Consider the following 21,264-nt stretch of genomic DNA (forward strand, 5'->3'; position numbering starts at 1 on the left):
TGTATATGAGGATGGGCCAGTATTAGACACATGCAGGATGTGCCTATGTCCTGCTCTGAGGTGGCAGGACACTAGATTTCTACTTCCTATGAGAAAGTATTAGTATTTTTTGATCTCCAGTGGAAAAGAGCTTTAGAAAGCTCCTTGCTTTCCCTTGTGCCCCAAAAGCAATAGAGGTGACTGGAACCGGAGATAGGGTTCCAGTAGTAGGGTAGAGTATCTCTACAATAGGCTTTTCCAAATGAAACTACAATTAAGACGGTCTTCAGCCTTGCCAACCCACTTAAAAATTACTTACTAGACTGTAGGAAGGCTTTTAAACATTACCATGTTGGTAGGTAGGGTTGAGTTTGCTTCAAGATGTTTTAAGTCCTGTTTTATAATCAATTCTTTTAAAGCCAAGATTTCTGTCTTTCACAATGGAAGCTGGGATGCCCATGTAATGACACAGAAATGCTGTCTTCAGAGAAAACACTACTTTGAGCAAGAATTCAGAATCCATGTATTAAGGTCAGTAACAACATGTCATTTAATGCCGGGGAAATTTGGGAGATGAAAATGCATCAGGAATTCTGTTTGGTGATGAGGAAACCAGGTACTGACACTGTAGGACTGAACTGTGATTTAGGGAGTTGAAGTAAGGTGTCAGACATGATGTTACAACCAGCAGTTGCCCTTTAGTCATATAAATGTGTTTTTCTGTAGTCAATTCCTACATCAAAGCTTAATGGGGAGTTTCCAGGATAATTGTGGCAGCAGCTTCCTCAATGTCTGGGTGGAAGAGACATTTACTATGTGGACCTGTGTGCCCACACTGATGTGGACAGGACATAGGTGAAAAGCACATCTTCTGCTTTGGGGCTTATTTCACAGCTGAAAAGAAGAGCTCTCACAGGCTAATTTAGCATTTGCTTGGCAATGTCCTCTCTGTGACCTACAAATGACAGTCTACATTTATATATCCAATTATTAAGAAGAAAGAGGAAAGACTGGCAAGATGGTGCCACAATGTGAGAGGGCATTAGCAGCCAGGGTGCAGGGAAGTGTTCAAAGGGCTAGATAAGAAGGCAAGAATTAGAACCATAGCATCACAGAATGGTTTGGGCTGGAAGGGATCCTAGGGATCACCCAGTTCCAATCCTACTGCCATGCACAGCAACACCTCCCACTGGATCAAGTTGCTCTAAGCCTCATCCAACTTGGTGTTGAACACATCCAGGGTTGGGCTATAGATGACTTCTCTGGGCAGCCTCTTCCAGTGCCCCACCACCTTCACAAGAAAAAAAATTCTTCCTAATATCTAATCTAAATCTCCCTTCTTTCAGCTTGAAACCGTTCCCCCTCATCCTATCCCACTCTTCCTGATAAATAGCCCCTCCCTAGCTTTCCTGTAGCTCCCTTTATGCACTGGAAGGCTGCTATAAGGTCTCCCCAGAGCTGAACAAGCCCAAGTCTCTCAGCCTGACCTCATAGGGGAGGCACTGCAGCCCTCTGATCATCTTTGTGGCCTCTTCTGGACGCGCTCTAACAGTTCCGTGTCTTTCCTGTGCTGAGGGCTCTGGAATTGAACACAGTACTTCAGGTGGACTCTTGAGAGCAGAGTAGAGGGGCAGAATCACCTTCCTCGACCTGCTGGTCACACTTCTTTTGTTGCAGCCCAGGATATGGTTGGTTTTCTGGGCTGCAAGCGCTCACTACTGGCTCATGTTGACCTTCTCACTCACCAGTACCCCCAAGTCCTTCTCTTCAGGGCTGCTCTCAGACCATTCTCCACACAGCCTGTAGTTGTTCTAGGGATTGCCCCAACCCAGATGCAGAACCTTGCACTTGGCCTTGTTGAACTCCATGACGTTCGCACAGGCCCACCTCTCAAGCCTGTCAAAGTCCTTCTGGATGTCATCCCTTCCCTCCAGTATGTCAACCACACTGCACACTTTGGTGTCATTGGCAAACTTGCTGAGTGTGCACTCGGTCATAGAATCATAGAATCATAGAATCATAGAATCACCAGGTTGGAAAGGACCCACCGGATCATCAAGTCCAACCATTCCTAACACTCCCTAAACCATGCCCCTAAGCACTTCATCTACCTGTTCCTTAAACATCTCCAGGGAAGATGACTCGACCACCTCCCTGGGCAGCCTGTTCCAGTGCCCGATGACTCTTTCCGTGAAAAATTTTTTTCTGATAACCAGCCTGAACCTTCCCTGGCGGAGCTTCAGGCCATTCCCCCTTGTCCTGTCCTCTGTCCTCTGTCACTTGGGAGAAGAGGCCAGCTCCCTCCTCTTCACAACCTCCTTTCAGGTAGTTGTAGAGAGTAATGAGGTCTCCCCTCAGCCTCCTCTTCTCCAGGCTAAACAACCCCGGCTCTCTCAGCTGCTCCTCATAAGACTTGTTCTCCAGCCCCCTCACCAGCTTCATTGCTCTTCTCTGGACGCGCTCCAGAGCCTCAACATCCTTCTTGTGGTGAGGGGCCCAGAACTGAACACAGTACTCAAGGTGTGGTCTCACCAATGCCGAGTACAGAGAGAGAATAACCTCCCTGGACCTGCTGGTCACACCGTTTCTGATACAAGCCAAGAGGCCATTGGCCTTCTTGGCCACCTGGGCACACTGCTGGCTCATGTTCAGTCAGCTGTAAACCATTACCCCCAGGTCCTTCTCTTCCATGCAGCTTTCTAGCCACTCTTCCCCTAGTCTGTAGCACTGCATAGGGTTGTTATGCCCCAAGTGCAGGACCCAGCATTTGGCCTTGTTAAACCTCATGCCGTTGGTGTCGACCCAGCGGTCCTGCCTGTTAAGATCTCTTTGCAGAGCCTCCCTACCCTCCAGCAGATCCACACTTCCACCCAGTTTAGTGTCATCTGCAAACTTGCTAAGGGTGCACTCAATGCCTTCATCCAGGTCATTGATAAAGACATTGAATAGGGCTGGACCCAGTACCGAGCCCTGGGGAACCCCACTTGTAACTGGCCTCCAGTCCCACTGTCCATGTCTATGACAAAGCTGTCAAACAACACTGGTTCCCATTCCGACTCCCAAGGAATGCCACTAGTCACCAGTCTCCAATTGGACATTGAGCCATTCACTACAACTATTTGTGTGACCATCCAGTCAATTCCTTATCTACTGGGTGGCTTACTCGTCAAATCTATGCCTCTCCTATTTAGAGATAAGGATGTGGTCAGGACAGTGACAAATGCTTTGCACAAGTCCAGGTAGATGACATCAGTTGATCTTCCCTTATCCACCAATGTTGTAGGCCACCAAATTCATCAGGCATGATTTGCCCTTTGTGAAGCCGTGTTGGTTGTTACCAGTCAGCTCATTTTCCATGTGCCTTCAGCAGAGATTCCAGGAGGATCTGCTCCATGATCTTGCAGGGTACAGAGGTAAGACTGACCGGTCTGTAGTTCCCTGGGTCTTCCTTTTTTAAAAATGGGAGCTATGTTTCCACTTTCCCTGTTAGTGGGAACTTCACTGGACTGCCACCACTTCTCAAATACGATGGATAATGGCTCAGCAACTTCATCCACCCGTTCCCTCAGGACCTGTGCATACATCTCATCAGTACCCATGGACTTATGCACCTTCAGATTCCTTAGATAGTTTCACACCTGATCCTGTGGTTCAGGATTCTTTGGTGGATGGTTCTAGGATCTTCCAGTCCCCTCCTTTACTTTCTGTGACCTGGACAGTGTGGCTTGAGCCCTTGCCAGTGAAGACTGAGGCAAAAAAGTCATTGGGTACCTCAGCCTTCTCCATATCCTGGGTAACAAGGTCTCCCATTTCCTTCTCGAGAGGGTTCACGTTTTCCACAGTCTTCCTTTCATCACTGCTGTACCTATAGAAGTATTTCATGCTGGCCTTTATGTCCTTGTCCAGATTTAATTCTCTCTGGGCTTTGGCTTTCCTAACCTGATCCCTAGCTGCTCAGACAATTTTCCTTTCTACTTCTAGGCAATCTGCCCCTGCTTCCAGCCTCTGTAGACTTCTTTTTGGAGTTTACATTTGTCCAGGAGTTCTTTCTTGATCCATGCAGACCTCCTGGGGTTTGTGCCTGATTTTCTCTTTGTTGAGATGCATGGCTCCTGAGTTTGGAGGAGGTGATCCTTGAATATTAACCAGCTATGGTTAATGATTCTAAGATTTATTTTAGGTTTTGTGTTAGAGTTCTATGATTCTATGATTTTATAATTTATTTTAGGTTTTGGTTTAGGGTTAGTGATAGAATTTAGGGTTAAAAGTTAGTTATCATTAGGTTTAGAATTTGGGATTTGGGTTACGGTTGCAAGGTTAGGGTTTGTGTGTTAGGGAGTTAGATTTAAGTATTTAGGTTTATAACTTTCAGGGTTAGGGGCTAGTCTTTAGGACTAGAGCTTAGGGGCTAAGTTTTGTGTTAAGTTTTAGTGTTCGAGTCACATTTAGTGGTTAGGGTTAGATTTATGGATAGTGTTAGAGTTTGGGTTACAGGTTAGAGTTTATAGTTAGTGTTGTAGATTATGCTTAGGATTTGGGATTAGAGTGTATAGTTAGAATTATAATTAGGATTAGGTTTACAGTTTGAGGTTAGAGTTAGGTGGTTAGAATTTGGGTTAAATTTATGATATAATGTTAGAACTACGGGCTAGGGTTTAGAATTAGGGGTTAGTGTCAGTGTTAGTGTTAGCGTTAAAGGTTTAGGGTTACGGTTAGGTTTAGGGGTTAGGCTTTTTTTAGGTGTTAAGATTAGCGTTAGGATTTAGGGTCAGGGTTACTTTGAGGGGTTAGATTTAGGGTCAGGATTAGCATTTGGGTTAGGTCTAGAGGTAGGTTCATGTTTAGGGTTAAGGTTCAGAGCTATTTTTAAAATAGATCATAAAAGGTAATGAATAATAATAAATGTAATGGACATAGTATTTGTCAGCTTTAGCAGATTATTTTCTATAGTTCCACATGCCATTTTTAGATGGCAGTGAAAGTTGAAAGCCAGGCTTGTTGCTGCATGTAGGAACAGGTGTTTCACCTGTCGCAAAGAAAATTTTTTTGGTAAAGTTGACATAGGTACCACATAGATTCCAGCTGACACACAGGATGGTTTAGTACAAGTCTGAACGCTCATTAAAGACCTGTGGATCTGAGAATCCAGTCAGACATGCAAGTGATATAAATCCAGGAAGAATTACTGGTACTTTGGAAGACAGACTTATCAAGTAGGCACAGGTCCTGACATAAATGAGAGAACTATTGGTGGCATTCAGGAGATTCACGGGATCATGCAGCTGGATGTAATCAGATGCACAAGTGGAAGAATGGCAAAGAAGTTAAGGAATAGATCAGAAGCTGCAAGATATGGTGTCTGATGACAGAAGTCACTATCCTGATTTGGCTTGTAGGAGGAGCAGATGCCAATGGTACCAACTAGCACTGGTTAACTGTTCCAGGCTGTTAACTCTGCTGTCCTTAGCATATGTTAAACTACAGAATACAGCATATGATTTAGGAAAGAACTAGCAGGAAAAAAAAAAAATGTATACACAAATTCTTTGAGAAGCACAGCAGAAACCATGAATGGTTTGATAAAAAAGGAAGAGAGCCAGTGGTATTTAATCCAGGAAGATAGGCAAAATGGGGATGTCATGACATTCTAAGCATGAATAAAGAGCCATTGTGCAGAGTTTGGATAATGGATCAGTAGTCATGTGGCATGGAACAAGTCCTGATCTGCTGCATCTTTCCTAGCACTAGTAAAAAATAGACCATGTATTTATCATACAGCTATGCCCTGTAAAAAAATGAAAATGGAAAAAAAATTAATGCCCCCAACAACTGAGTGACTTAATCACCCTAGTCATCCCAGATGACTACTCAGTTCTCTGACTTGAACAGATACTGCAAGGAAGTCTAGTTCTTTTTTCATGCAGCAGTAGCAAAGTTGATGGGCTGTGAGATGCTGGGACTTGAGGCTGATGATGTATCTTTATCCAGTCACTAGATTTCAAGTTGAAAGAAAGGAGCTGACAGAGCAGAAGAGTCTGGGTACTGTTATTCATCACAGCATTTAAACTAAGAGGCAGGATCTCTGATGATGCAGAAGAGGTGATAGGAATCTAGCAGCTGGAGTGCAGAGAGGAGAGGCCTGGTGAGAAGAACAGAGTGTGCAAGTCTGGTTACTATGTGTAACACCAAGAGATGATAAATATTGCCATTCACGTAACATAGCTTAGTGGCCAAGGATGCAATGGTAAAGCCCTAGCCCCTGTGAGAGTCCACTGTACTCCAGGCATCTACACTCAGATTTCTCCTAATGCTCCTTAGAATTAAGAACTCTAAATTAAGAACTTCTTGCTGCAGGGTTTTTCCAAGAAAGTTCTGTTCTGCTCTAAAACAGCAAAACTTAACAAAATCTAGCTTCCCATTGTACAGGTGAGGGGACTGGCCACAGATTCCTTCCTACAAAGGGGGTGGAGTCTACTCACATAGAGGAAAAGTGGAACATTCATGGCAATCCTTGGAGGCTTTTGGAGAAAGCGCTGTCCTCCTGTCTGCAGAACAACTGGTGATTGTTCACAGAGACTCTCTGGTCTCATGAACAGAAGTTATTATAAAAATAAGTAATTGAAGGGGTATTAGTACAGAAGCAGAAATTGGAGTGACTAGGGACAGATGGAAAAACAAGAACAAAATGCCCACTCAGCATATGGGAACAAGCAAGAGGGTCCACCAAAAAGGAGGGATGTCTCTCAAGATGAAGCACACCCAGGAACAACCCAGCTCCCAATACCCATTTGAGTTTTTCTCACTCCCGAGTGAATGCCTCAGGCTAGAACTCTGCAAGATTAGGGGCATGTGGGCCTCACCCTCATCTTTCTCTCATGGCAGCAAGTCTCCTCAGCTTCATACATGGGGAATGCAACCAGTCACTGACCAGGCTCTTCACAGGCATGTAGAAAAGGCAGCTCTTGACTCAGTGCTTTAAATCTCAGGACTCCTTCCTCCAAGTCGATGCAACACTAAAGAAGGGGGGAGCCAGTTACTTGCTGAACATTTCACATAGCAAATCTTACAATTTCTATGACTGGGGTAAACTTCTATAACCATGAAACAACCCCACTTTAGGGTTGCAGAGCCCATACAGTTCTGCTCCCTATCTGCTATACTGCCTCCTTGCTCCTATTCCTTTCAATTCCTCTCCAAACCCTTCACAGGGCCATTCCCCTCCCTTCTTCCCATGACTCCCTCTAAGGTGATGCCTTCACATTGCTCAGCCATTCAGTCCAGTGATTTTCTGGCCTTATGAATCTGACACTTGGCTACAAATATCTGACAGGGAGAAGCAAGCTTGCTGCAGCCATATTCTAAGCCAGGCTCAGCAGAACACTAACCTCAAGCTGAGCTGACAAAAGGAAAGGACTTTTTCCACCCATGTCCAGAGTCATGCTGGACGCTGATTGTGATCATACAGCTTCATTTGGCTGGAAGCAAGGGTAGAGCTTGTCAACATCTGCCTTCAAAAGGCAACAGGGATACAAATTGTGACACAATGTGTCTGCCTTTTCTAGTCTCCTGTTCAGTTTCCTCTTCCTGATTGCAACTTATATGGTCAGCAATAAAAAGAATGGGAGATGTGATTGTATCCTACTGTGTGATTCCTTTCTTAAAGCCTTTAAGAAGGACTGGAAAGGAATTGGTGACTCAGAGCATACTGCAGTCAGCTAGGCAGCTGTGCAACAAGGTAAAAGATCTGGCTGTAAGTAACCAAATCTTGGAGAACTTGTTGAGAGAAACCCTGCCGTAAACAAGAAGCTCTTCCTTACCTTCAGAGACAACAGAGTCTGGAGACCAATGCAAAACTCCAGCATTTCATCATCTGAGAAGAGAGAAGAGACTGATCAGGCTCAAGACTATATATACTGTCCCTCTAAAGAAAGTGCATCTCTCCTTGTAGAAGGATGTGGAATATGAGAGCATCAGGTTCAAAAAGTTATATAGTTATGGTCTATTGAGTATAAAGTAAATAACAGGGAAAGTGATGAATTAAACACACAAACATTAACAAGCAGGTGGTAACAGTGACAATTACAAAGACCATCACTCTTCTACAACTGACTAATGAGCCATTGAAGGAGACAGGCACAGCACTGAAAAGGGTCAAAATTAATTTTGTAGTTGATAAGAGGAGGGAATCATGAGTATTATGAGATATTTGAGGAAGGGTGTGGGATTTTTTGACGCTTATATCAGAAGAGGCTTGTGGGATCACATAAAACTTACTATGGGCTATGTAGGGGAATGATCAAAGGCAAGCAGCAGGGTGGATCAGGGAAGAAAAAGCATAGAAAAATGGAGAGGAGAGGAGAGGAGAGGAGAGGAGAGGAGAGGAGAGGAGAGGAGAGGAGAGGAGAGGAGAGGAGAGGAGAGGAGAGGAGAGGAGAGGAGAGGAGAGGAGAGGAGAGGAGAGGAGAGGAGAGGAGAGGAGAGGAGAGGAGAGGAGAGGGAATAAGGGATTCAGTCACATACACATACAAGCAGACTGTTGGTCAGTTCACTTGTCTGACCAAACCCTGTGCCTGATGGCCACAATCTGTCTGATCTTCTTATTAAGTAATTTTATTAAGTAACTTTTTTTCTGTGTAACGCCTCTATCCTAGCTGTGACTGCTGCAAATCTGAAGTGTCAGCAAGTGTAGAAGACACTACAGGTTAATGGGCATATACCTCTAGATGCCAGCAACTGGAGAGACTGGCAAGAAAGAGAGGTGCCAAAAACGGAAGGGACCACAGGCCACAGGGCTTATAGGTCTATGTCAGCAACTGGAGAAGGAGACATAGCTCAAAGATGCCAGTACCTAGGCAGACCAGTGTGCAAGAGGAGTCTGGATACCAGTAACTGGGGAAGGGAGCAGAGGCCATAGGTCTCAAAGACCTGGGTGTCAGCAACTCGAGGAACTTCAATGTGTGCTTCAACATCTAAGTTCCAGTAACTAGAGAAGGACTATGGGTCAGAGAGCTTTTAGGTCTAGGTGCCAGCAACTGGAGAGATCCACATGCAAGAGAGCTCTGTGTACCAGTTCTGACCAGGAACTGAGAGGAATTAGGTTTATAAGCTAGCAGCTGAGGATAGACCATAGGTATGAGAGGTTTAAATGCCACTAACTAGAAAGATTTGTGTGTGCTGATATTTCCCCAGTGAATTTAATCCTATATGCTTGTGAGTTTGTATACACATAATTAACTAGCAAACTTCAGTCCAGTTTAGCCAGGGAATAGGAGGCAATCTGCACCTGGAAAGACCTCCAGGTCTGGGCCAGTAAGGGGTCCAAGGTCCAGACATGAATGCAAGGCAGACCTAGAAGCTGTACTATCATTTGAAGACTCTGTGAATATGACTGTGCTTGTGAATCTGGGACTGAGGATATATGATATTCTGCTAGTGAATTCAGTCGTGGTCAGCAAGAAAGGACCAGGATTAGGTTATATTAGGTGTATGTGTGAGTGCTGGTAAAGGCACTGCTCTGTGTGTGGTAATCTGTGTGGCTGGCCTTGTCTGTGCCCTCTCTGTATGTTCCTCTCTGGACTGGAAGTTCAACCCAAACCTGCCACTAAGAACATGCGTAGAACTGGGCAAGAGCGACCTACTGGGTCTCAGAGTCATCCATCTGGACTTCGAGATGCAAAGCACAGACGTAGCAGTTCTGCTCCTTCAGGGCAATCATTTCCATATCCTAGCAAAATGGTTAGGTACTGCTGGGCTAGATTCACCAGTGCTGGTACTACTACAGACTCTTCATGAAGGGCAAGAACAAGTAGAGGGGAAACCAAGAAAGAAGAGTGAGCTGGAACGTGGAAGAGGAGGAAGCTCTTCCTAGATGGCTAGGAAAGTGGGAAGAATGGACATGAAAAGGGAGCAAGGGAAGCCTTGGTATATGAGTAGTAATCATCAAAGATGAGGAGAGAGATGAAGACAAGAGGGTAAAACTGGAAGACTAATAATGAGAAATAAAGGTGGGGGGAACAATTAAGTTGTTTTCAGTGTATTCACAGACTGATGTAAATGCAAAACATGAAACCTATTTTCTGGGTATACTCCAGTGCCTGCTGACTTGACCGCGTTTCCTACAGTTCCTTTCTTCAAAGGGCCATGCCTCAGGACACTGAGCCCTCAGCATTCTGGGTCTACCAGGTTCTTCCAGAGTGCTCCCTGCAGCAGAGGTAGATGAATACACAGAGAAATGCTCTGGGGAATACGCTCTACCCTCCATTAGTTTCTCTGATGACCTTCATCCAGCCAAAGACACAAGTGCCCATTCAACAGGAGAACATAGAGCACCAGGGAACTAATCAAGCAGTTTGGATAATTTTAAAAAAGGTCCATTTTAGAATGAAATTATAATTTTCCACATTTTGTATTAAGACCTCATTTCTCTTCAGTTTCAACATCTTCTGTCTTTTCTGTATTTTTCCTATGCCCTTTGCTTTTGGTTATATTGAGAGTGTTCACAGTACATAATAATCTTGGCCAGCAGCAGACGTGACCAAATCACCACCCTCCCACTGCATTACACTTTTCACAGAGATCCTTTTAAATGCCCTTGACAGGGCAAGTGGGACACAGGAGAAATGGGGGAGAGAAACGGCTGGCACTCTCACCTACAACCAGTGCTGAACACAGCACTGTCTCCTGGCCAAATTGCAACTTCATATGTTCTACTCGGCCAACAACGGTGGGGATGGGAAGAGAGAGGTCTCCACAGTCCATGGCAGACACTTCTTCCAGCCTGTGGGACACAAGAGGTGTTATTGCCTCAAGTGGAGGAGGAGGAGGAAAACCAGGACTTCTCACTGATGGCAGCACTTCTTGGTTTCATTTGGAATAGGCCCACAAGAGGAGGAATCTCTTTTGTACAGCACATGTCTGGAGGCAGATTCCACAAGCAAAACCATCAGGTGCTGTCCATTTCTGTTCCTCACTGCAGAGGCTAACTATCAGCTGGACAGTTTTGCCCTGCAGTACACACGCACAGATCTGCCTCCTAGTCTGGGGTCTGCACACAACATTGCCAGTGTTCCTAATGCCTTGCCCTGTAGCCCACCCTCTGCACCCTCTCTTGAACAGCCATGGGCACATGCAAAGTCACTAATAATTATCACTGGGGCTGGGAATTGAGTGCCTATGTCATAGGTTTTCTTTTAGCCACCCCTCTTTTTCTAGTGTGCAAAGACTTACCCCAGCTGGTTTAAACAGCTCTTGGAGATGAGATTTGGTAGACACCCAGTGTTAACAGTTGCTTTCAATACCTGACCTTGGCACTAGAAAAAACAACACAGATAATTACTGCCAGATCAAAATTGGCATACCCACTCCTCCAACAGTGTGGAATCCCTTAGTGACACAGCCAAAGATAGGGCATTTTAGGCAGTAGTCAGGAGACTCATCCAAGATGAATATAAGTATGTGCTACAGCCTTTGTAGTTTGTTTCTCTCCATTTCATCCAGTGTCAAGGGAACAATGTTCCAGGGCTAGACATCTGTTCTCAACTGAATAGCTTCCAGAGGGAGAAGTCTGTGGGAAAATCAGAAGCACCCAGGACAGGCATCCCTGAGAAGAGCTTGAAATTAAGGCAGTTCCCAAGATAACTGGTATATTCAAGTGACCCCTGAATCCAAGAAACAACCTAATTAAGAGGGATCTATTTTGTGTGGGACTTGCCTAAAGTTCCTAGGCAGCTCTTAAAGGAAATATGATATGAACACTGTAACTAAAATATTTGCAGGTGGTGTAAGCTAGAAAAGGGAGAGACTGGATGCCCTGCAACCAAATCACCTATGCATGATCTAAATGGAATAATCCCCAGTGGTTATTACATTTTTTCTTCTTTAATGTACAAAAAGCATGTCATAAAGAGTTACGTCCAGTTAATTAATTGTCTCATGTGACTTCAAACACTTGTGACTACTACAACACCTAAGTGAGGCATAGAATGCTAAATACTTTGGGAAAGCTAAAGCCAACACAGATGTAACAAACTTCTGGCTGCTAGCACAGTGCCTTGCCTATTATATGATGTTCTTCTCACAGTCTCAGCCACACTGACATCTACATTCAATCTAAGGCTACTCTTCGGCACATGTTATGAAAATTGCCGTGAAACTAGAAAGCCATGGGTTTGGAGAACACAAAACTTAACCAAACTGACACCGGCTGGAAGATTCACGAAACAGCATCAGAACAGAGAGAAATCAGCCCCCAGAAGCTCTCTCTGCAGTTCTTTGCATGTTCTCACAGGAACATTCCTTCACAAATGAGCAGTCCCATTTCACTGTGGAGCAGCTTGAACTGCCATCCCATGATAATACAGATCACACTTGACAGAACTGGTAGGAGATCCATCTGAGTCACTGCCTGTTCCCAGAATGCACACCTATTCTCTTGTCTTTTGTTAATGCATGACTCCTGTCTCTAGGCACAAATCTGCTTTAAGAAAATGGGGGAGCATGCTAGAACCTCACAGAAAGGGGAAGAGCTGCAAAGCACTCCTAACTTTGCCAATAGTTCTGCTTACTGAAGAAAAAACATTGCTACCATGGCTCCAGGTTTCCTAGCATGTCAAGCTTAAGCATTCAGGGCTAGGAGTAGTGCCTGCCCCTAGAGGTGCCCAAGGCCAACTGAAGAGAACCCGCCTTATGTCGTGAGAAAACAGCTGGTATTACAAAGTCCAGGCTTCTAGAGAGAAAACAGCCTGGAAATTGACTGGACCCAGAGGACAGTCCCATATTCCTGTCCATGGCTGGGGGATTGGAACTAGATTATCCCTTCCAACCCAAACCATTCTATGATTCTACAACAAAATGCCTTCTCTTCTGCATTTAGAGCTCTGCAGTGTCTGTACTGTCTGGTCCTCACTGACACATCAGCCCTGTCTGGCAGGAGTGTGGCCAGACTTAGCAAGTCCACAAGGCAAGACAAAGCACAAAGGGCAGATACATGCTAAGCATCTCCCTTTTCATCCTCTCTGTATTTGCTCACTTCCTAAGCAGGTATATCAGCCATGAGTGTCAGGTCAGGTATGCTACCACATCTGCCCTGACTGCAATTTGCCAACTGCCCAGCTGAATCATGTCTTCCTCATTTACACACATGGATTCTACTGGGAAAGAGTTAACTGTACCTGTGACTCAGAGTGTTCATTGTCCAGCTACAGAAAATGCATTGTATCAGCTTTTCAGGCACAGAAGACGTGGAATATGCATAGCAATTGCTAAGGAGTTGGTTTGGGAGCCAGCAGACGTGAGTTGCATGAGCTTCTGGCACTGTTGTGATAATAAACCTAAACTGTATCACTAGGCAGTTTCTTGAGTTTTGTTTCAGAGCAGGCTGAGAAAGTTGGAAGTCAGAAACTTTCTAGGATATAACAGGAAAATAATTATTCTGCAGAAAACAACATTACATCTCATTCAGTGGTAAACAGCACTAAGCAGTTATCAGCTCCATCAAAAGCTATCCACCTTGCAATTACACTACTGTTCGCCCAGAGAACTCACCAGGAGCCTGAGAAGAGCCCTTGGTCCAGCATACCACAAATGCAGTGCAGATTGAGTAAGGAGTACACAGGCAGCTAATGAGCGCTGCAAGACTTCTTGGACTAAGAGTACTTCTCATCACACTACCTACTCTCATCTCTGCCTCAGAATTTTCAGTCTGTTACTACCAGTCACCATTAGTCTTTATCTGAAGGTCAGCTATAGGGATTTCCATGAAAGAGAAAGGGAGGAGGGGAATCAACAAGGATCACCATTTATGATGAGCTTTGCTTTCTGGAATAATGTCAGTTGCAAAGTCAAGAGGCTGCTTTAACCAACCACAGTTGATTACTCTCAGGTTGTTTTGGCAAAGAGGAAAACCAGCCTTGGGCAGCGGGGGAATCTTTCAGCATCTATTTCCAAGTCAATGAGAGACAAGTCCCACCACAAAAAAATGAGAGCTTGATTTTACTACTCAGGTGTGCCAGTCATGGCAAGCTTTCCAAAGTGCTTTGCAAAAACTGCCACAAAAAAGGGACAATACTGCTAAAGCACCATGTGAGAAACCCACCTAAATAAACAGGAAGGCAAGTGACTCTGCAGTACAACTGTTATAGACTATCTGTGATTTGTGAAACTTACAAAGTCCTTAGGCACAGGGCAACTAGAATCTGTTAAACTGAAAATGCTTGTTGCCTGAATATCTCTGTATCACTGAAGTCTACATAGATTCAGCTTTATTTCCTAGTCAAGTCCAGTTACTAGTCAGGTGATGCACTTGTTACCACTTTAAAATTTTCAGCATACTTGCCTGAGTGTAAATGGAAGCTTTTTGCTGGTAGATGATCTTTTCTCAGGAGCTGCTGTCAGAGAGAAGAAACTTCACTGGGGTTGTGTTCCATTTCTAATAAAAACTATAGCATGTTCAAGCAGTTTTCCAAAAGGTACCGGCTCACATCTCTGGTTAAAATGCACCGGCAGCCTGAACTGTATTTCCTGCCATGGATCTGTTAATTACAGGTGAGGCTTTTTGACGTTCACAAATGTGAACATGAAAAGCAGCAAGACAGAAAAGAAGGGAAGGAGAGCTTTCCTTCCTTCCCTCAGTATAAGAAGATTAGTGTGGCAAAAAAGTGACTGGCTCTTAAGAAGGGCAGAAAAAGAGAAATTACTGTGAAGAAAGTACAAAGTACAGGAAGAGTTAAGTGCAGCACTAGACCTTTTTCTTTGACTATGATGTTCCACTAGACCTTTTTCTTTGACTATGATGTTCCTCTATAAATGTATGTGTATGTATGTAATGTATGTGACAGGTGAGGTACAATCCATTAAAAACACAAAAGGAGAATGACCAGTGTACTTCAATGCTAGGTTAGCTACTGCCCCTGGTATATGATCCAACCTATGCATGCCTGTTCTTGTTCAATATACAAGCTTGGCAAAAAAATACCCTTTATCATTGAGTTTCCTCTTACAGAACAATACAGAGCAGTGATTAAAGAAAAAGAAACACTTTCATTCACTCAAAAAAGTCTCCAACTATTTACATAAATTACACTGACAGCCAGTGTAATTCTACTAGTCTGTTTGGTTACGTTAACCTAGCTGCATCAGAGTCCAAATCAGGGGGTAAGCAATGCCAAACTGCAACAGTAACAGCTGGAAAACAAACCAAAGAGTGGCTTTGTGGGGTCCAGACACACCCAATCGGAATATTTCCAAAGCGTGCTACCAGGCTGTGTTCATATGATAATTAATTGTGCCAACTGAATTTTCAAAAGTGTATGTGTTTTTCCCAGAAGTGTAGACTCGACACTCTAACGTGAGATATGCTCTTTAGGACAGCTAACTGAAACAAGCACAGCTTTAAGGTGGATTTTGTATACCAGGTCTATATCTTGGTGAGTCTCATACCCACATATGACTGAACAGCTCTAATCATTCAGCCCTCTTTCATGGGGTACAGCCTTTGGATGTGCTTTCTTACCTGCAAGGCGGTAGACAGAAGTGTGTTCTTCTGTATAGGAGGACGTAAGAAGAAAAGCGAGCTAAAAATACTGCATCCAACAAGGAACGCAAGAATGCTAACTCAGAGCAGTAAGCCACTTTCTTAGGAGATTCTTTGACAGCTAAGAAAATGGATCCTCTAACTGTAAATCAACTAGGGCCACCTGTCTTAAAGTGATAAGGAGACATTCCTTGCCTCTGTGTGCAGTTATGAAATACCTCATATCTTGCCAAAGCTGTCCTTTAAAGGAGGGAGATGTGATTAAGGTAATTTATCTTCAAATATGGACAACTAGAATACATGTGGCAGATAGACTTTCCTCTGTCTTTTGAACTCAAACTCTGAGGGGCCATGTAGGAAATCTGCTTTGGCTTTGCAATTAATAACTTAGCACGGCCCTTGGGAGTGGGGTAGCTGGAACTCATTGACCACTTGCCATCACTGTGACATCAGCAGCACCATGTTGTCTTACCTGGCACTGTATTAGTAGGGGTGAAGTCTCTCTTCTTCTGTCCTCTCCCTTCTCCACCTTTTCATCCTGGTCTCTTGCCAGTGGAGATTGAACACATGAAGACTGAACTCTGGTCTCTCCTCGCAGCTTGTTGAGATTGCCTTCCAAGAGACGTCGCTGGACCACACTGTGTGGTTGCTGACTCCATCACAAAGAAAGAGAAATCCCAGCTAATTATGGAGCTAAGAACAAGGACACTTGTTAGCCCAGGGAAGCAGATTGTAAATGCTTGACCCAACTGATCACCCTGGTGAGAGACAGGCTTATCCCAAAAAACTTTCTTTAAATCCCAAGATTGTTTCTGTAGTCACTAAGGCAATGCTAGAGCATTTGGCTGTCTGTATGTGACAGGCAGATCTCTGGGATGCAATTGCTGGAGGAGAAGAAAACACCTGGTGCATGCTCTCCCCACACATACTTGTCCCTTCAGCTAAACCTGCCCTTGGTAGTCTCATACCTGTTCAAGCACTGCAATACACTACCTGGTGGGTGTCTGCAAACATCCAAACAGGCACACTCACACCTTCTAACACGGGAGAGGACAGGAGATGCACATGTGTGTGATGTACATGTAGGTAAGAAGGCAGGACCACAGAAATATCTTCTGTACAAGCAACTATTTGTAGTGAAGTGAGAAGCTTCCCCTTGCACAGAAAACTAAAACTAGCTTCTAATGTTCTTCACTCTGCCTCTGCTCCCCTCCATCAGAAGTGATACTATTCTGACTGCCTTCCTGGTTGAGGGAGCATCTATGGAGCCCTAAGCTGTTCACAGCTAGAAGGGATTGCCATCAGCCAGATCAACAGCTAGAGGAACTTTATTCCTATTTCATGTGTCTTGTTCGTATTTCCTGTATCTTATATACCTATCTCCTTTCTTCTGGGTGGAAGAAGGGGGACGTGCTAAAAGGGAAAAAAATTCACAAAAAACTTCTTGTTCCAGCATTGCATACACACACAGGAGAGTGTTACTCTGGAAAGAAAGCTCCCTTTGTCATCAAGTGATGATGACTTGATTTTCCCCAGTGGTGGTCCAGTTTCTCCAGTTCATATACAGCTATTGAATCAGCAACAGGCAGCATCAATGAAGTAAGCCTGTTGGAGGTAGTAGCTTTGTCTTTTCTCATCTAGTCAGTCTTTCCCACAGAAAGAGCAGGCCATTTTCAGCTACCAATTTTGTTCCTCCTTGTCACTCAGGCTGGGAGAGGCCAAGCACTGATGGGGAGTAGCTGAGCTTTGGGACTGTTGAGGCATCTGATTCAAGAGCAAACTCCAGGGTCCTCCATATATTCTGTCTTATCAGTAAGATGATGTCTCTCTTGGGCTGGTAAGAAACAATGAGATCAGGAGGGTGGTGAGGGAGGACTTGAAGGGAATTGTGGTCAGCAGCTGGAAGGGAGGCCCTCTCAGGACTCAGAAGAGTCAGAGCGGATTCCCAGTTCAACTCATCAGATTAGGTTCTCCGATATGAAATATCAAGGCCTTGATATGACTGCTGAAGTGGTATGAGTTGGGAATCTCTATTTTTGGGAGGAGAGAAGCCAGATCTTCAGAACTCTTCTTACTTCCAGAATATTCAGCTCATACAGCTACATTTTTTTCCATTAAAAAAATAGTGTCATGCTTGTAGTTGTTATAAAGCTGAAAATGTGAAGTCTCCACCAAAATATGTAATTACTCGTTGTTGGAAATTTGATGGGTGCATTAAATCCCAGACACTGCTGGATGCATTTTGTAAACACACCCAGAATACACAGAAAAGAGTGGTAAAAAGCAACAGCCTGACTTTGACTGCATAAGAAAACAAGTTTTTTTAAATGACACAAGGTCTTGCTCTAATTTTAAAACATTCAGGGCTGCCACAGCTGGAGTTTCTGGCACTGACAGTAGAAGCATGTTTTGGGGAATTAATTAAATTTTCCTCCCAGTGTAAGTGCTGTAGGCCTTTGGGGTGTTTCGCACTCTCTCAAAGATCAACTGCTCCAGCACTTCCTGATGCTGCTTTTTTTCAGCCCTGCATTCCCGTCCTTCTGGAGGGAGCCAGATCAATTTGGGAAACACAGATGGAATTTTACATGGGGCTGGAGGAATGCCCAAAATTATATTTGGGTCTCTAATTTTCAGCCCCCCAAATACCACAGTGATATTGCAGTGGCCCATCAAGTTGCAGGAGCTGAATTGCTCCTGGAAACGTAAGGCCTGGTTCTTCACTTGCTCCAAGATAAACCAGAAAGAGATACTGCAGCTACCACATTGACTGCCAGTATGGCACTATATATACAAACTCCACACAGGTGCCACAATTTATTTTGTGACTTCTAACACCAGTGCAAAATTTACATGGCAGAAAAGATTTATCCACTACTCCCTATCTCCATGGAAAAAACATTTCAGCCACTCTGTTATGGACCAGCCATGAATTATGCAGTGGTCTTGAATGACCAAATGCTGTCTGCACGTGAAGAAATCTGCTTAGAATGGTCAATTTGACCAGGAAAGCTGGTCTTGGCAAGCGATTCAGACAAGGCCTGTCTCACTAGAGCAAGTATTTTGGGCTTCAGAGTGCCAGCCTCTGACACCTGTACTGTGCAGGATTCTCACAGAGACCTCTGGCTGGCACCACAGTTGTCATTTCGGGCATGCTGTGACAGGAGTCAATTCCAAAGCAAAGCAGGTAGACAGGTTCTTTGTGGCTGGGCTCAGCAAACCCACACTAAAATACTCAAAAGTGGCTCCTCCCCATTCCCTGCCAAAAGTTCTCCAAGGAAGAGCCCTGGGGTATGCCTGGCTATCCCCTCCTGGGGAGATGTTTCAGCTGCAACATTGCAGGGACGTGAAAGGCCAGTGCTAGCCTGACAGTGCTGCCAGCCTGAAATGAGCCCTCCAGGCTCCGGTGTGGCCAAATCTCCTTCTCCGTGGGGATGGGAGGCCCTGTTCCTCACTACTTGTACTTCAGATAGCAACTGTGTTCATGGCCAGAAGGATACTCAAGACTAGTCTCTATTGAAAGCTGTGGGCACAGCTGCAAAGGGCTGACAGAACATGAGGCAACAACTCAGAGTGACTTTGAGGAGACACTCTTGACTCTGCCAAGCCAGGGACTGTCAGCAGCAGCCAAGGCAGTTGCAAGGAGGGTGGCAGGAGCAGGAGGGTGCACTGGCATGGGAACATGGCACTGACCCCTTGTCTGTGTCTGACAGAGCCACTGCGCCCAAAGGTTTCAGTAAGGGGAATAGCTTCCATTCACAGCAAGTACTTGGGTCCCTGCCTGTCCCACATACAGGTGCCCCTGTATGCAGCAGCATCTTGTTGCCAGCAGCCATGGGGCTTGCCACAGGAGCCAGGAAATGACTGGAGAATATACACATGCATGAGCAACCATGGTGTTGTTGAAATGGTCTAGGATACAGAAGGAAGCATGGGCTGCAGGGAAGGGCAAGATCTTTTATGACGCCTACTGGCACAGCTGGAATAACTGGCTGTATCCACATCACTGGCCAGACGCAAGCCCTCCGTAAAGAAAAAAATTTAGACCTCTGCATTCTTGAGTAGGTAAGCTCCACAGCGAAGAGAACTTAAACAGTAAAACTGCCAGAGGAATGGGGAGATGCATGAGTTAATCCAGCGAGAGATCCTGTGGGAGACTGCTTCCAGCCTTAGGGAAGTGCCTTCAGACCACAGACTGCCCAGGCTCCTGGAACAGATCCCTTCCCTGATGCCTCCTGCTCCTTGTCTCCACAAGGAGACACCCACAGACCTTACTCCCATGCCTCCTCCCCAAAGGTATCTGCAGGTGCCAGCCGCAGATACCTGCCTGTGCACCTGGCAAGCGGTCGTGCCCTGCACTTGCCTCTCCTGAAATCCAAAAAGTGAAAGGAAAGAGAATAATGCAAAAATGTGACAAGGTCAAACATAAGCCTCTTGGAATGTCATGAACATTCTTCCCTCCCTGCTAAGTCCAGGAAAGAATCTGCTTTTGAGCTGGATCATGCAGGAATACAAATAGACATCCAGAGACATGCCACATGGAAAAATACAAGTCAGATGAACATATTTGTGTACTAGGTGAGTGGAAAATTGGATCCTGGGGTTCTGCCTGCCTCTGTGAGGAGTTTGGTCCCTATGGAGCATGGGAAGATGAATGCAAAAAATGGGCAATTCATTCTTTCCCCTCACCCTCACCTGTTCCTAGATGGTGCTGAAGGGAAGTTTTGCCTTTGTTGAACCTGTGAACCTTCCACAAAGCTTGGCAGCAGTTCCCAACTGGGATGAAGGCTATTTGGAGGACCTGCTCCCAGACAAGGTCCCACTGGACTTACCAGATCCTTGGATGTGCCAAGCCTTGTCAAGCCATCCAGGGGCAGCAGGTCAGCAGAGTCCTTGTGCACAAACTGGGTGGCCTGTTTGAGGCGCCTCTTTTGTTGCAGAATAGCTTTGTTCCTCAGCTCCACCTCACACTCCTGTGGCTCCGGGACAGGAGTACCTTTACTCTGCTTTTCCTCTCGGTCTCCTTGCCCCAATGGCAGGGGGCAGCTCTTCTTTATGCTCATAGTGAAGATTCAGACAGAACAGATCCTTCTTGGTATGCTGAGATGTTCCCTGCACTTGTCTCCTGCTGTTTGTCCTCTTAAGGCTGACTCTGCTTCTGAGTTTCTTTCTCTTTCCCTTCCTCGCAGTTCTCCCTCTCTTCCTTTCTCTGCCTTTCTTCCTACTCTCTTAGTTATAATTCATACATCTCCTAAGTGCCTCTGTGCCTTTTGCTCCTTTCTGTGCTTTTTTCTCCTCTCTGTGCTTTTTTCTCCCCCTGTCCTCTCTGCTCCCCCAATACCCCTCTACTCCCTGCCTCTTCCTCTCTTTTCCTGCCCTGGCTGCAGCTCTGCTTCCTCCACTCCGTGGGTCCCTGTGTTAATAGGAAAAGCCCCGCGTCAGAAACCGATTTCCATAAATTACAGCAGAGCCGGCAATGTGTTCTGGCTGGAAAAATCCAGTAGCAGAGGGATGGCTCTGCTCTTGGAGGCTGGACTTAACCTTTCTCGGGCTGTGCGCCTGCGTGTGAATGTATGTGAGAGCATGTGAATGAGGGATGGGGGCTGAGTGTGAAAGTATGTGTGCATGGGGGGAGAATAAATATCTGTGTGAGAGTGGTATCTGTGTGTGTGTGTGTGTGTGTGTACACGCTGTCTGTTCCCCTCAAAATGCTGAGGATGCAGTAAATCTCTCAGTGGCAGGCTGAGCAGTTCACTGTT

At 45.1% G+C, this 21,264-nt stretch overlaps 1 protein-coding gene across 2 annotated transcripts; it reads right to left on the reverse strand.

Annotated features, from left to right (window-relative positions):
• Positions 1-1,384: 1,384 nt before the first annotated feature.
• NRIP2 (nuclear receptor interacting protein 2) lies at positions 1,385-20,970 on the reverse strand. 2 transcript variants are annotated; one of them, XR_008453444.1, is made up of 7 exons: positions 20,338-20,970; positions 15,981-16,157; positions 11,206-11,288; positions 10,629-10,756; positions 7,797-7,849; positions 6,840-6,992; positions 1,385-6,118 (listed from the first exon to the last, which is right to left on the reverse strand). XR_008453444.1 is itself a non-coding variant. In XM_009562455.2 (6 exons), exons 1-6 carry the CDS (start codon positions 20,566-20,568, stop codon positions 6,900-6,902), a joined length of 765 nt encoding a protein of 254 aa, XP_009560750.1. In that variant the 5' UTR covers positions 20,569-20,970; the 3' UTR covers positions 1,385-6,899. The 2 variants fall into 2 exon arrangements, 1 of the variants encoding a protein (XP_009560750.1); XM_009562455.2 differs by having other exon boundaries at positions 1,385-6,992.
• Positions 20,971-21,264: the final 294 nt, after the last annotated feature.

The sequence above is a fragment of the Cuculus canorus genome, chromosome 1 (genome assembly GCF_017976375.1).
Source record: "Cuculus canorus isolate bCucCan1 chromosome 1, bCucCan1.pri, whole genome shotgun sequence".
Classification (NCBI taxonomy): domain Eukaryota; kingdom Metazoa; phylum Chordata; class Aves; order Cuculiformes; family Cuculidae; genus Cuculus; species Cuculus canorus.